At 43.7% G+C, this 16712-nt stretch overlaps 1 protein-coding gene across 1 annotated transcript; it reads right to left on the bottom strand.

The window, feature by feature from the left end:
- Window positions 1–1085: 1085 nt before the first annotated feature.
- LOC140903393 (olfactory receptor 52R1-like) lies at window positions 1086–2057 on the bottom strand. Its single transcript, XM_073324679.1, has one exon. It carries the CDS (start codon window positions 2055–2057, stop codon window positions 1086–1088), a length of 972 nt encoding a protein of 323 aa, XP_073180780.1.
- Window positions 2058–16712: the final 14655 nt, after the last annotated feature.

Raw genomic sequence — 16712 nt, 5'->3', positions numbered from 1 at the left:
GCGTTTATTGGAGATACAACAATTAACATATGCATTCAATCACACACACACACACACACACAAGAGCACACTGTCCCACCAGTCGATGTTATAGTTACCAGTCCAGAGTCCGGAGCAACATAGTGGCCACGTAGGTTGATCACGGGTAGGGAGGACCCGGGTTCTGTCGGTCGCAACACAATGCTCCAGGGAAGTTTTGGCAGTACAAACCCAAAGTTTCATGACGAAGCACCCTGTTTATATAGTGATCTTCCTTCATTGGGACCAATGAGTTTTGCACTGTCATACTGTAATCAATTGCCGTTTGACGAGTGCTTGTTTTCTTAAATTGTATTTTTTATTCTTTATTTTATTTTTTTTATTAGTCTCTCGGGGAGTTACCTCATGGTGGTTTTGATCACAGCCATCTTGTCCCGATTGATAGGTGCTTGCCTTATTTTTAGAGTAGACAATCTGCTCTTCTTGACATATCAATAGGGGTGTGTTGCAATCTCCTGGTACCTTAACGTCTGGTTTTGTTTTTCTTCCTAGAACATCTGGTCCAGTGATGGTCTTAACACTTATCTTCTAACACACACATTCCTCATTCATACACAAAACAGGATTGATTTCCACAGAACATTTGAACAAGAGCATCAAATTGCAACACAGGAGAAAACAATCATTGCATTCTTTTACTTATTTCAAAATGCTAATTTTAAACCTACAACAAAGTGGTGACCCTAAATGTCTATTACTGTCTTGAAATCAACTTCAGACACATGATTCTGGCTGATTCATCTTTGCCAATGACACACTAGGCCATTCCTTTCTCCTTTTAGAAAGGGTGGCTGGCAGAATATGGTCAAATCATATAATTATATCATACATTAATACATTTAATACTGCCTCATTATTACCATAACATTCCAGTACTACAGAGGTACTACTGAGGTGATCTGACCAGATGCTTTCTTTGGGCAGGAACAGAAAGTGGAGCCTACCCAGAGTCCATAGTGACATCTCTATGATCACATACCACTGTGAGTGATGGCAGATCATGAATGGGTCAGAGGCCATGATGATGAATGTTTTATATTCCTTGATTAAATTAGACAGGCACACACTGCTCCGATTCCTTTCTGATTGAAGATATGGAGAACCCTTTCCCGGATCTGTTTGTTTTTCACACCATACACAACAGGGTTTAGCATGGGGGGCATCAGCAGGTAGAGATTGGCCGCCAGGATGTGGACATAGTCGGGGACATTGTGGCCAAAGCGGTGGGTGAGGAACGTGAAGAGGCCAGGGATGTATAATGACAGAATGACACACAAGTGGGACGTACAGGTGCTGAAGGCCTTGAGACGCGTATCTGTGCACGGGACTCTCAGTACGGCCTGGAAGATCATAGCATAGGACACAGTGATGACAAACAGGTCAACCCCCCCCACCATAAAAGCCACGAACAGGCCGTAAATGACACTGACTGTAGCATCCCCACACACCAGCTTCACCACGGCCATGTGCTCGCAGTATGAGTGGGAGATGAGGCAGCGCTGGCAGAAGGGCAGCCTGAGGACAAGGAGGGAGAAGGGGCTCACCAGAAGGACCCCACGTGCCAGCACCAGGCTCCCCATTGTCACTATGGCTGGGACAGACAGGATGCTGGAGTGCCGGAGGGGGCAGCAGATTGCCACATACCGATCCAAGGCCATGACCATGAGTATGCCCGACTCCACTGACAAGAAGGTGTGGACAAAGAACATCTGGGTGAGGCAGGCATGGAACCCGATCTCCCTGGAGCCCAGCCAGAAGATGCTCAGCATTTTGGGCAGGGTGGATGTGGACAGGACCAGGTCAGTGACTGCCAGCATGGCCAGGAAGAGGTACATAGGCTCATGCAGGCTCAGATCATTGTATATAATGAAGAGAACAATGACATTTCCCAGGACGGCAATGACATACATGATGAAGAAAGAAAAGGCTATCCAGTATTGGGCCTCCTGCAGTCCTGGGATGCCGACCAGGAGGAAGGTGGCAGGGTGGGAGTGGGTGCTGGTGTTCAGACATGACATAGCATGTTGCTCTTCTCCTACCTGGGCTGGGAGAGCTTTCACCCTGTAAAGAAGCTGCGAAGAACCCATGAGGGCTGATTCAATTCCTTGGAAACAGGGGTGCTAGTGAGTTACTGAATATTGGATCCAGTTCCTCTGTTCCAAATACCAGCTCCAGTCCCAGGACAGCAACTTGCCCAGAATCACTGGAGTTAGGGGTTGCGGCAGCGCGGTCTGTCTCCTCAGGAGACTGGTTGAGAGGTTTCTGGTTTGTTTGTTTCCCGACTTTGAGATTCAGTTCCCTTTCCTGTTCTGGCTTTCTGTGGGGCGTGAGGGTGAGAAGACCAAAGTGTGATGGGGAGGAGTACACTCTTCCTTGTGTCCTCTCTTCTTTGTTAATCAGTGCAGCATTCCATCTCCCCCTTTCGATCCGTCCCAGAAAACTAGGGAAAGGAAAGACAAATAGGCAAATGCATAAACCTGGGTGAAAAAAATCAGTGTGGCTGCTGGACTACTAACGCCTGAATGGGCCACATTAGCCAAGCCCTGCTGGAGATGCAGGCGCTGCCATTTAGCAAAACCAGCCCCAGCTGGAGAAAACAGGATTAAAACCCCGGAAGCCTCAGGAGAAGGGGGCTAGTCAGAGAAGTTCTGCTTCAGAGCTGGTTAGTGAGTCTCTCATCAGTGTAGGCTGTAGTCTTTGTAGCGTTGTTTCTTGTAGCAGTGGCGGGGTGTCTTTTCTTTACAATCGGACGTATTTTTGTACTGCGGTCATGGCTAGAAGCCCCACCTGAGACGGAGACCCCGAAATAGCAAAGACAGAGACAAGGTGGGAGGAGAAACAGAGGCACAGTGCGATGACTTGCTGAAGGTCACAGAGCAAGTCAGTGGAAGAGTCAGGAATAGAGCTCGCATCTCCAGTCCCGTACCTTAGCCGCTAGACCATGCTGCATCTCAACCCAGCTGCTTATTCGCTATGACAAAGATGGAAAAGGCTTTTAGGTGCTGGCTCTTAGACACTATGGCTAGATGCTGCTATGATCAGTGCTCCAGGCAATCTCTTTTTTCTAAAAGATCTGCTTTGGGTCCAATAGGAATTGACTCAGGGAATTAGCTCTATGACCTGTCTTATACAGGAGATCAGACTACATGTTCACAGTTGTCCTTTCTGTCCTTGCAATCTATGAAGAGATAGCATTCCCCACCTGTCCATATCCCTTGGCCAGTGCACGCTTGTTCCCTCTGGTATATTTTCATAAGACTTGTCTAGTCTAGTTTTCAATGACTCAGTTGACGGATCTTCCACCAGTTTGTTTTTCTGGAAGGCAAGTTCAATACCTACAGATCTCACTGTCAGGAAACTGTTCCTGCTGTTTATCTTAATTTTTCCTTGTCTTAATTCTATCTCAGTGCTCCTAGTTCTAGTTACTTAAATACATCTCCATTCCCTGTGTGGGAATGGACCAAAAAAGGAAAAAAAAACAGAATATTCTATTCTCATTGCCAGGGGATGCTGGTCAAAACTATAACCGGGTTCAAAGAAAGCATTTGATAAGTTTGAGGAGGGTAGGTCCATCAATGGCCTGAATAATGAATAATAAGAATAATAAGAATATAACAGTAGGGATATATTACAGTCCACTTGACCAGGATGGTGATAGTGACTGTGAAATGGTCAAGGAGATTAGTGAGGCTATTAAAATAATAATTAAAAAAACCTCAATAATAATGGGGGATTTCAACTATCCCAATATTGACTGGGTACATGTCACCTCAGGATGGGATGCAGAGAGAAAGTTTCTTGATACCATCAGTGACTGATTCTTGGAGAAGCTGGTCCTGGAACCCACCAGAGGAGAGGCAGTTCTTGATTTAGTCCTAAGTGGAGCACAGGAACAGGTCCAAGACGTGAATATAGCTGGACCACATGATAATAGTGACCATTATATAATAAAATTTAACATCCCTGTGATGGGGAAAACACCACAGTGGCCCAACAATGTATCATTTAATTTCAGAAAGGAGAACTACACAAAAATGAGGAGGTTAGTTAAACAGAAATTAAAAGGTACAGCACCAGAAGAAAAATCCCTGGAAGCTGCTTGGAAACTTTTAAAAGACACCATAATGGAGACTCAGCTTAAACGTATACCTCAAATTAAAAAAAAAAAATGGTAAGAGAGCCAAAAAAGAGCCACCATGGCTAAACAACAAAATAAAAGAAGCAGTGAGAGGCAAAAAGTCATTGTTTGAAAAGTGGAAGTTAGATCCTATTGTGGAAAATAGAAAGAAACAGAAACTCTGGCAAAAGAAGTGTAAAAATATAAGTAGGAATTTGAAGTACATCTAGCCAAAGACTCAAAAAGTATTAGCAAAACAAAAAAAATAAATACAACAGAAGCAGGAAGCCTGCAAAAGAACCAATGGGGCCACTGGACAATCAAGATACTAAAGGAGCACTCAAGGACAATAAGGCTATTGCAGAGAAACTAAATGAATTCTTTGCATTGGTCTTCATGGTTGAGGATGTAAGGGAGATTCCATTCATTTTAGGTGACAGATCTGAGGAACTGTCCCAGACTGAGGTGTCATTAGAGGTGGTTTTGGAACAAATTAATAAACTAAATAGTAATAAGTCAGCAGCACCAGATGGTAGTCGCCAAAGAGTTCTGAAGGAATTCAAATGTAAAATTGCAGGTTTACTAACTGTCGTCTGTAACCTATCATTTAAATCATCTTCTGTACCAAATGACTGGAGGATAGCTAATGTGGTCCCATTTTTTAAAAAGGGCTCCAGAGGTGACCCCGGAAATTACAGGCCTGAAAGCCTGACTTCAGTACTGGGCAAACTGCTTGAAACTATAATAAAGAACAATATTGTCAGACATATGGATGAACATAACTTGTTGAGGAAGAGTCAACATGGTTTTAGTAAAGGGAAATCATGCCTCACCAAATTACCAGAATTCTTTGGGGGAGTCAACAAACACGTGAACCATGGGGATCCAGTGGATATAGTGTATTTAGATTTTCAGAAAGCCTTTGAAAAGGTCTCTCACCAAAGGCTTTTAAGCAAAGTAAGCAGTCATGGGATAAGAGGGAAGGTTCTCTGATAACTGGTTAAAAGATAAGAAACAAAGGGTGGGAATGGTCAGTTTTCAGAATGGAGGGAGATAAATAGTTGTCTCCCTCAGGAGTCTGTACTGGGCCCAGCCCTATTTAACATATTCATAAATGATCTGGAAAAAGGGATAAACAGTACGGTGACAAAATTTGCAGATGATACTAAACTATTCAAGATAGTTAAGTCCCAGGCAGACTGTGAAGAGCTACAAAAGGATCTCTCAAAACTGGGTCACTGGGCAACAAAATGACAGATCAAATTCAATGTTGATAAATGCAAAGTAATGCACATTAGAAAGCATAATCCCAACTATACATATAAAATAAGGGGGTCTAAATTAACTGTCACCACTCAAGAAAGAGATCTATTATTTAAAGGAATTATTTAAGCTCAGTACCAATGTGGACACAAGAACAAATGGATATAAACTGGCCACCAGGAAGTTTAGACTTGAAATTAGACGAAGGTTTCTAACCATCAGAGGAGTGAAGTTTTGGAATAGCCTTCCAAGGGAAGCAGTGGGGGCAAAAGATCTATCTGGCTTTAAAATTAAACTCGATAAGTTTATGGAGGAGATTGTATGATGGGATAACATGGTTGGTAATTAAATATTCATGGTAAATAGGCCCAATGGCCTGTGATGGGATGTTAGAGGGGGAGGGATCTGAGTTACCCAGGAAAGAATTTTCTGTAGTATCTGGCTGGTGAATCTTGCCCATATGCTCAGGGTTTAGCTGATCGCCATATTTGAGGTCGGGAAGGAATTTTCCTCCAGGGCAGATTGGAAGAGGCCCTGGAGGTTTTTCGCCTTCCTCTGTAGCATGGGGCACGGGTCACTTGCTGGATGATTCTCCGCTCCTTGAAGTCTTTAAACCACAATTTGAGGACTTCAATAGCTCAGACATAGGTGAGAGGTTTTTCACAGGAGTGGTGGATGAAATTCTGTGGCCTGCGTTGTGCAGGAGGTCAGACTAGATGATCATAATGGTCCCTTCTGACCTAAATATCTATGAATTTATGAATCTTGGAGTCACTGTGGATAGTTCTCTGAAAACATCCACTCAATATGCAGCAGCAGTCAAAAAAGCGAACAGAATGTTGGGAATCATTAAGAAAGGGATAGATAATAAGACAGAAAATATTATATTGCTTCTATATAAATCCATGGTACGCCCACATCTGGAATACTTCATGAAGATGTGGTCACCCCATCTCAAAAAATATATACTGTACTTGCAAAAGGTTCAGAAAAGGGCAACAAAAATGATTAGGGATACGGAACAGCTTCAGTATGAGGAGACCTTAATAAGATTGGAGTTTTCGACTTGGAAAACAGACAACTAAGGGGTATAAAGGGGTTATAAAGATGTTAGAGGGGTATAAAATCATGACTGGTGTGGATAAAGTAAAAAAGGAAGTGTTAGTTACTCCTTCTCATTACACAAGAACTAGGGGCCACCAAATTAAATTAATGGGCAACAGGTTTAAAACAAACAAAAGAAAGTGTTTTTCCACACAAAGCACAGTCAACCTGTGGAACTCCTTGCCAGAGGATGTTGTGAAGGCCAAAACTATAACAGGGTTAAAAAAAGAACTAGATATGTTTGTTAGGGAGCTTATTCCTTCACCGACTTACTTCCCTGGTCCTTCTTGAATGAACAGAGAGCAACAATACCTGAAGTCCAAAGGTGCAAACAATTCGACGTTTATTGGGGTGAACTTCCAGCAAGCATGATTCCAGTTTCCTTCCTCAGTGTCCCCCTTCCCAGCTCTGACAACAGAGCCTTACCTGTGTCCCTGTTCCCATTCCTACCCTTAGCTGAACATGATTCCACTTTCCCCACCCCCATTCCCTGATCCCATTTCCCCCACACCCACCCACACCCCCTCACTTCCTGATTGACTGCAGACTATATAGTAAAACTTGAGTTCTGCTTAGCTTTACCTTAACCTATCATTTTACTGAAATTTAACTAACCAATCCGAACATATTGTAACACCATTATGTAACCAATTATATCGCACCACCTTAATTAGTTAACACTCAGCAAAATTAATTATACAGCAGACAGAAAAAATCGCAGAACCAGACAGAGATTATCCAGACAAACAATAGGGAAATGGGGACTACAATGATAGAACAACACAGAAGTGAGGATTTCACATCCCAGCTATTGATAAGTGAGTTCTTGCCAGACAGGATGCTATCAAACCAAGTTTCCTTTTACATCTTCCAGGCACTTCCCTATCTCTGGAGGTGATAGGCACTATCAGGACAGGATTGTATCCTAACAGCCCAATAGCATCTTCTTTCAATGTGACTAGTTTGGAATGTGAGGAGGTGACCGGTCGTTTCCCAGCTTATGGCTGCCTCTGCAGCTTAGCCAAAGGCCTTAGCCTAAGCACAGGGCCTCAGACTGTCACAGTGAGAGAAGGCCCTTACACCGGCAGACAGTGAATTTTACTCTTTCTTTTATACCTCTAGAACTAGCCAAGTGATAAGAATACACCTACATTCTTAGAGTCTAGGCCTTTACAGACAGACCTGAATATCTATATCCTAACAATGTTTATGGAGGATAGGTCCATCAATGGCTATTAGCCAGGATGGACAGGGATGGTGTCCCTAGACTCTGTTTGCCAGAAGCTGTGAACGGGTGACAGGGGATGGATCACTTACTTATTATCTGTTCTGTTCATTCCCTCTGAATCACCTGGCAGTGGCCACTGTCGGCAGACAGGATACTGGGCTAGATGGACCCTTGGTCTGACCCAGGATGACCATTCTTATGTTCTTATGTCCATGTTATTTTTCACTTAATGGAACAACAATAGGCATGTGATCTATGAAGTTATTTATATAGATCCCATCACTGCAGTGTCTTTGCATCTCCTGGTCGTTAATTAATATATCAACACAGCACCCCTGAGAGAGAGAGAGAAATGTTGTTTTCCCCATTTTACAGATGGAGAACTGAGGCACAGAGAGATGAAGTGGTTTGCCCGTGGTCCAGGGCCTTCACCAAAAGATCAGGGAAGAGCTGCAAGAATGATTCCAGGGCTGAAAAGAATGCTTTACTGTCAGAGTCATCATGCTCTTAATCTGTGTAGATTCAATTGACTTGATCACAGTCTGGAAGTCCCTCCATGGGGAGAAGATCCCTTATGCAAGGTGGCTCTTTAATGTAGCAGACAAAGACATAAAAGATCCAAAGACTGGAAGCTGAACGAAAACAATCGGGAAATAAGCCCACATTTTTAACAGTGAGGGTAATTGACCATTGAAACAAATGATCAATGGATGCAGTGTATTCTCCATCACTTCAGAGTCTTAAATCAAGATTAAACTAGAGCCCAGGAAGGCTGGAGGCAGGAATCACTGGATGGAATTCTAGGGCCTAGATGCTGGGCTAGATGATCAGACTAGTCCCTTCTGGCCTTAAAATCTGCAACCCAGCATTTCAAAAGTGATTTGTTTACGTGTGACCAACTTTAGACTCCTTGATGGGATCTAATTTTCAGAAAATGCTGAGCATCCATCTTCTGAGAATGGAGCCCTTTGGGGCACATCAGTAACTATAGTGATAAAATAATAATAATGAATACCTCGCTCCTCGATGGCACGTTTCATCAGCAGAGCTCAAAGCAATTTACAGAGGGGTCAGGATCACCATCAACAATGACAATGAGAATGCAGTACGTGTTCTAGCTAGATTTATAGGAGAGGCATCAAGAGTGACAGACAGTTCAGCGCTAGGGGTCCAATCCTGAAGTCCAACACACAGACAGCCCCATTGTCTTTAATGGCATTGCTTCCCAGGGTATAGGATAAGGGCATGAGAAAGGGGTTCCACACTTAGGATGGGACCCTGGGTAGGTAGAGCTCTGGGGTTTATCTGAAGTGACAAACATCATTAGGGTTCCAGCTCAGAGCATTTTCCATAAAAGAAATGCAGTTACAGCTGGAAATGTTTCTGCACAGCCCATTTTCATAGCACTGCCTTCGCTCTTGGGACTACATTATATCTAGCCCGCTGAGTGATAGGGATCACCAATTAATTGAGTATGCTTCTGGTTCATTTTGAAAAATGGTCAAGAACCAAATAACCAAAACGTAGCGCATTGTATTGTCTAAGACAAAGTAGTACAATATGAAAGGTTGCCATACATACCCCTCCTATTGGAAAGCAATTCTACTATTACAGCATGTCCATCTTATACAGTAGGTGTACTTCAAAATGTGCCCCCCCAAATCATTTCTATTTATAGCACAACTGCTTATATTCTAGAAAGCATTTTATATGTCACCAAAGATCCAACCAACCAGTTCCTTAAATTGTTGTTCTATACCTTACCTTACCTCTGTTTTTGATGCTACATTCCAAACTGGTTGTCCATGAAAGTACCTGTACTAGGACACAGATAGGCTTGGAGAGTCTAGGTTTTTATCAGTAAATGTTGATAAATGTCAATTTCACCATATACACTGTGACCCCCCCGGCAAGGGGGGTCCCCTGTTCTTTGAAAACAATTCTCACCACAACCCTGACAAACTAACTACACCAAACACAAGTCTTGTAGGATATTTATCCATAAAAGTAATACGTAAATTATCTGCAGAAGCTCATAACTTGTCAAGATTTGTAATCATTGTGAGATGTATGTACAGGTAATATTTAAGGAATAATGTATTTATATTGACAATGTGTTTTATGGGCTTGGAGTAGAAATAAATCACCGTGAGATACAGTAATGTGACTCAGACAAGGGATAATTATTACCCCGTCCTGTTTGATGAGCGATGCAAAGCAAGGGTCAATTATTTCACCTTGTACAAAACTAGGACTTTGAATGTAAAACCATCAGAGGCAATAACAAACATTAGAAACCATTTAAAGGTGAAAAAAACAAAACCTTTACAGCTAGAAAGGGATTCACCCTTTCTGTGACTAGAAACAAAAGGCTGTTTTCAGTCTCGCACAGAGAAGGAAAAGCACTCTGTATCCATCCACTGAGGAAATGCCTTGCTGAGTAAGAGTGTCTTCATTAACATTTGGATCCTGCTTCTTGTAAAATCAGCCAGCTCTGCAACCAACTGAACTTTGTGGGTGTGAGGAAGAATCCACTTTATTAGACAGGACAGATAATTAATGATAAGTGTAGACCCAATTTTGCATTTCATGATTTTTTTTGCATTGTCACCATTTGTTTCTGCGACTCTCTCCTGTTTCTTGTTAAATCTTCTTTATTCTTTCTTAAATAAACTGACATTTCTTTTATTACAAGAGCTCACACATGCCACGTGTAATACAGGAGTGGTGGTTTGAGATAAAACAGGTAAACAGGGGCACACTGCTCCTTCGGGGGCAGGGAATCTGGGATGTCTGTGAGTAGCCAGTGTCAGGGGATGTATATCAGAGGGGACTGATTCAAAGGGACTTGGGGACTGGGGTGCCCCTATTGTTAACCTGCAAGGCAAAGTCAGGGCTGGCCTACCCACAGAAGAGGACTTGAGTGGCTGAAGGGAAGGTGGTGTCCAGGAGCTGACTACCAGCCACCACAAGAGAGATTCCCTCTCACTGAGGCAGGGGCTAATAAGGTGACTCACATACCTGGGTGTCCTGAGAACAGTCCCACACAGACACAAACTGATAATCAAAATTCACAGACAGGCTGCTTGAAACCATATGAGCGTTTGATTTAAGACTTCGTATATTTTGACATATGATGTTAACAATTTGTGTTTTAACCATTATAAAACTTTAACTTCTTGAATCTCAGCCTATCTGTGAATTTTGCCATGGGAGTGAACCCCTCTCCCCACTACACGGGCTGATCTTTTCCCTTATATGCTCCTGTAAGCCAGCAGAGCCCCCCATGCAGGACGGCTAAAGAGACTTAGTGTCATAAATATAAAGGGAAGGGTAAACCCCTTTAAAATTCCTTCTAGCCAGAGGAAAAATCCTCTCACCTGTAAAGGGTTAAGAAGCTAAAGGTAACCTCATTGGCACCTGACCAAAATGACCAATGAGGAGACAAGATACTTTCAAAAGCTTGGAGGAGGGAGAAAAACAAAGGGTCTAGGTCTGTTTGTATGCTGCTTTTCCCAGGGACAGAACAGGAATGGAGTCTTAGAACTTTTAGTAAGTAATCTAGCTAGGTATGTGTTAGATTATGATTTCTTTAAATGGCTGAGAAAAGAACTGTGCTGAATAGAATGACTATCCCTGTCCGTGTGTCTTTTTTGTAACTTAAGGTTTTGCCTAGAGGGATTCTCTATGTTTTAAATCTAATTACTCTGTAAAGTATCTACCATCCTGATTTTATAGAGGGGATTCCTTTACTTCTATTAAAAGTCTTCTTGTAAGAAAACTGAATGCTTTTTCATTGTTCTGAGATCCAAGGGTTTGGGTCTGTGTTCACCTATGCAAATTGGTGAGGATTTTTACCAAACCTTCCTCAGGAAGTGGGGTGCAAGGATTGGGAGGATTTTTGGGGGAAAGACATGTCCAAACTATGTTTCCCAGTAAACCCAGTTAAAGTTTGGTGGTGGCAGTGGAAATCCGGGGGCAAAGGATAAAATTAATTTGTACCTTGGGGAAGTTTTAACCTAAGCTGGTGAAAGTAAGCTTAGGAGGTTTTCATGCAGGTCCCCACATCTGTACCCTAGAGTTCAGAGTGGGGAAGGAACCTTGACACTTAGCTATTAAGAAGTCAGTTTCCCCCAAACCCCTGACTCACCAGCAATCCCTCTTGCAATAAGAAAATGCGAATTCAGATCATCATCTCAGAGGAGGATGAACCTGGCTTCAATGGCACGAGACTCCTAGCTGCAGAGGAAAGAGAGCAGGAATAGCTTTATATACAGCTGGTGGGTGTCCCTATGGGGCTTCCTCAGCAGCTGGAGTCTCTCTCTTTGGACCACTGTCACAGCTGAGTGAGCCTAAATATACACCCAGAGGTGAATGGTGTCAGGAAAAAAATAACCCTCCCCTGTCTGTTAATGAGACACCAACTCCTGTAAAATGCAAGAGAACAAATAAAAGGAGATTGAAGTGAATTTTAGTTTTCTCCCTTTCTGTTGGATTGCACCAGTGCCCAGTTTGCACTAGCATCTTTGACAATGGGATCACAGCTCTGGGGAGGAGCATTTCTTGGATGGGTTCTGTCTAACCTGTCTATCTGTCTTTAATGTAAAACTCATAGTGTTGTCAAAGGTGCATGGTATTGCACTCTGTTAACTGTAGCCAAATGCAATACAAAGGTCCCACATAAATAATAGGATTTTTTTAAAAATTGGTCGTATTCATTGACAGTGAGAGTGGTGGGTTTTTTCTTATAAAGGACAGTATCACAGGAACATGTGAATCACCTACTAAGCTCTTGGACTCAGTGATCTCTTGTGACAATAAGGTCTGTGAAAACGTGTTTCCTGGATTCATAGATTCCAAGGCCAGAAATGACCGCTGTAATCACCTAGTCTCACCTCCCTAACACAGGCCAGAGAACTTCCCCAAAATATTGTTTGGGGCAGATCTTTTAGAAAAACGTCCAACCTTGAATAAAAAATTGTCAGTGATGGAGAATCCACCACAACCCTTGGCAAATTGTTCCAGTGGTTAATTACCCTCTCTGTTAAAAATGTACACTTTATTTTCAGCCTGAATTTGTCTAGCTTAAACTTTCAGCCATTACCTTTTTCTGCTAGATGGAAGAGACCATTATTACATATTTGTTCCTCATGAAGGTACTTATAGACTAATCAAGTCCCCCCTTAATCTTTGTTACACCCTGGCATCCCTATATTTACCACTGTCATGTAATTAGGATACGTTTTGTACAAAGTATGCCTTGTGAGATATCATTCTGAAAGCCTTGATCTGCTAGACACTAATATCTCATTGGATTGTATGTGCTATCTTTGTATGTGAAGTTATGAAGTTTGACTATGTATGTGTTACTGAAGCATGTCCTGAGGCTGAAACCACCGACAAGCAGCCTTTCAGATACAACAGTAAAAAGGCCAAAGAATGTTTATGGCTAATTGAGGAAATGCACACAAGCACAACAATTACCCCAGGAGCTGTGTACAATAGAAACCTCTCAGAGATATCACTACATAATGGGAACTGTTTGACCCATGTCACAGCAAAAGAGCTTTCCAGCAAGTGGGAAGAAGATATAAAGGGGGCAGAATTACATCATGATGCTACCTCACTCTCCTTACAACCACAAATCTGTAAACACCTGAGAAACAAGGGCTGAACTGTGGGAAGCGATGGTCCCAGGCTAAGGGATTGCTAGCCTGTGTATGAAAACTTGGGAAACTCAAGCTGAAAAGCCAAAACATCTTGTGCCCTAAGAATCTGCCAGCCTTTTCACTCAGGGTGAGAATTTAATAATTCATATCCTACCTGTCTAGTATATTAAGCTTAGTTTGTGGTTTCTGTTTATTTACTAGGTAATCTTCTTTGATCTGTTTGCTATCACTTATAATTACTTAAAATCTGTCTTTTGTAGTTAATAAACTTGTTTTTATCTTGCCTAAAACCAGTGTGTGGAAATCATACTTAGGTGGGAAGCTGTTGCATATCTTCCTCCATGTTGAGAGAGGGAGTGAATTTCATGAGCTTACCCTGTACAGTTCTCTGTGCAGCACAAGATGGTACAATTTTGGGTTTACCCTTCAAAGAGGGGTGTGCACTTGAGTAACTGGGCAGTCCCTTAGCTGAGCCTTCCCATACAGAGCTGATTTCAGAAGCTGCAGCTGGGTGTGTCCCTACCTGTGTGTATGCTGGTGAAAGAGCAAGCGTGGAGAGCTTAGCAACTTGTCACAGCAGCATAGTGTGAGAGGGAGCCCAGGCTGATGGCTCATCTTTTTGATAAACTAAATAGATTGAGCTCCTTGAGTCTACCATTAAAACATATGTTTTCTAATCATTTAATCATTCTTGTGGCTTTTCTCTGAACCCTCTCCGACTTATTAACCACCTTCCTGAATTGTGGACTCCAGAACTGGACACAGGATTCCAGCAGTAGTCACGTCAGTGCCAAATACAGAGGTAAAATAACCTCTCTACACCTGCTTGAGATTCCCCTGTTCATGCATTCAAGGACTACACTTGCACTGGGAGCTCATGTTCAGCTGATTATTCACCATGACACTCAATCTTTTTTCAGAGTCACTGCTTCCCAGGACAGCATCCCCCATCCTGTAAATATGGCCTGCATTCTCTGTCCCTAGATTATGCATTTACATTTAGCTATATTACAACACATATGTTTTCTTGCACCCAGTTTACCGAGCAATGAAATCACACTGTATCAGTGACCTGTTCTCTTCATTATCTTCCACTCTGTATTGAGGAAGAGTGCCCCCCCACAGACCTGGTCGGGGCGTAACCTCTCACTGAGCCCTGGTGGATGGTATAAGCTTTATACAGAGTAAAACAGATTTATTTGGGGTTTGGATCCCATTGGGAGCTAGGCGCTGGAAGTAGGTGACTTGCTGAGCAGTTTTTGGTTAAAGTCTGAAGCTTTGAGGGCATGGACCAGACCCTGGGCGCTGAGTTGCAGCAGGTTTATGTGTCTGGCTCAACAAGACAGGGTTCTGGAATCCCAAGCTGGCAGGGAAAATGGGCTCAGAGGTAATTCGAACATGTCAAGTGACAGTCCCAAGGGGGTCTCTGTGACCGTCAAAATGCGTTTTAACACATATGTGAAATCCTTCCTCTAGGAAAAAAAAAAAACTTATGTTACATTAATAAGAAGGTAGACTGTGTCCTGGGAAGGAGTGAGTCTGAACAGGACTTGGGAGTCACAGTAGCTAGCCAAATGAATGTCAGTTCCAAGTTCAATGCTATAGCAAAAAAAGACAATCCTCAGATGCACAAGAAGAGGAAAGTCAAGTAGGAATAGGGACGTGGCACGACCTCTGTATAGGGCAATTACTGTGAGCCTATTAGTGGAATAATGTCCCCAGTTCTGCTGGCCACACTTCAGAAAGCATGTTGATAATTTGGAAAGGGTTCAGATCATAACCTAGCACACCCAGAAAATGTGCAATCATCCAACTGGCTCTGTGGAAAAGCCAGCAATCTCACCATCTACCATCCAGTGTCTGACCTCCCATTCCTAAACCAGCTAATGGAGAAATATTGACTCAGCACCAGGCCCTGGCCTGAGCCATGACTGAGAGAGAGCCAGGATGCTGTAGCTTTCAGGCAGCACTGGAGACAGTTTTTTAATGAGCTTCTTAATTAAAGCTGTTTTAGGCCAGGGCTACACGAGTCACTTTTGCTGGGATAGCAACATTGGCAACCAGGTGATTTTTTGCAACATTTCTAACCAGGCAAAAGCTCTAGTGTAGACACAGTTATGCCGGCATAAAAGCACTTTTGCTGGTGTAGCTTATTTTACTTACTGCCGGTTTAAGACGCGTCTACAGGAGGAGAGTTTGCCAGAAGGGCTACACTGCCTCTGATGGAGTCTTAAAACTTGGGTCAGGCGTGGGAGCTAAACTCTTGTTTTGTAACTGACCAGACACTGAGTTGGCAGCAGGTTCCTTTACCCTCCAACAGGGGCTACACGCTCCCCACATTGCCCCAATCCCAGGGGGGGGGGGGGGGACAGGCCTGACCCCTGCACTCTAGAACTGGCCCCAGCTCAGAGACCCATGGAGTCCCAATGGGTGTTTCCACAGTCCCAGCACAAGCCCTGCCTCGCCCCACTCGCTGGAGTCTTCCTGAGCCAAGCCTCTGATGTGGCTAGGCAGCCACGGCCTGTGAAGTCCTCAAGGTCATGCAGGAGCCATGCGGCTGAGGGGGCGGGCCAGCCCACATCCACAGGCAGAGATGGCCAAACCCAGTGTGAGCGAGTGGCCTTGTGACCTGGCCTATGGGGTTGCAATGACACTCAAATTCACAGCAGCTTTGTGATTCCTGCAACCAGTGGGCAGCCAGGGATTTTCTTGCAGCCGGATCTATGAATGACTCCAGGAACGTACAGCACTTGAAATGGCTCCTAGAGTTCATGAGCCTTGGCAAACCCTGCATGGCTTTTAATTTGTTTGATAATAATGAGCTTTCCCCTATGTTTCTACTTGTCCCTGGTGCATCGACCTGCCCAGCCACCCGGGGTGCCGTATGCCCAAGCAGGGGGAAGCAGGGGACTGTTTCCTCAGTCTCAGACTCTCTGCTGAGCTGTGACTGTTGAGGTGAGGCAGAACCCTGCTGGGATCCCCCAGCGATGGCTATAAACCTCCCTGCCCAGTACTCCTCCGGCACTTCTCGGAGACTCTTTGGACACCTCCCGCTGCTCGGGGCAGCCCCTCTGCTGAGCCGGAGCTGGGTGAGTGCAGAGCTCTGGAGCCCGGAAATGGCCCTGGTTAGCAGCACCTGCCCCACATGATAGCCCAGAGAAAGCATAGCTGAGACAGGTGAGGGTGCATCCTGCAGATTGTGCCAGGCCAGGGAAGCTCAGATAGGGGCAGGCTGAGGGTCTGGGGAGAGAGCTCTGAGAGCCACTTGTCTGGAAGATTACTCTGCAGGAAA

The sequence above is a fragment of the Lepidochelys kempii genome, chromosome 1 (genome assembly GCF_965140265.1).
Source record: "Lepidochelys kempii isolate rLepKem1 chromosome 1, rLepKem1.hap2, whole genome shotgun sequence".
NCBI classification, from domain to species: domain Eukaryota; kingdom Metazoa; phylum Chordata; order Testudines; family Cheloniidae; genus Lepidochelys; species Lepidochelys kempii.
The sequence above is the reverse complement of the archived record's forward strand: the minus strand, read 5'-3'. Positions and strand labels throughout refer to the sequence as shown.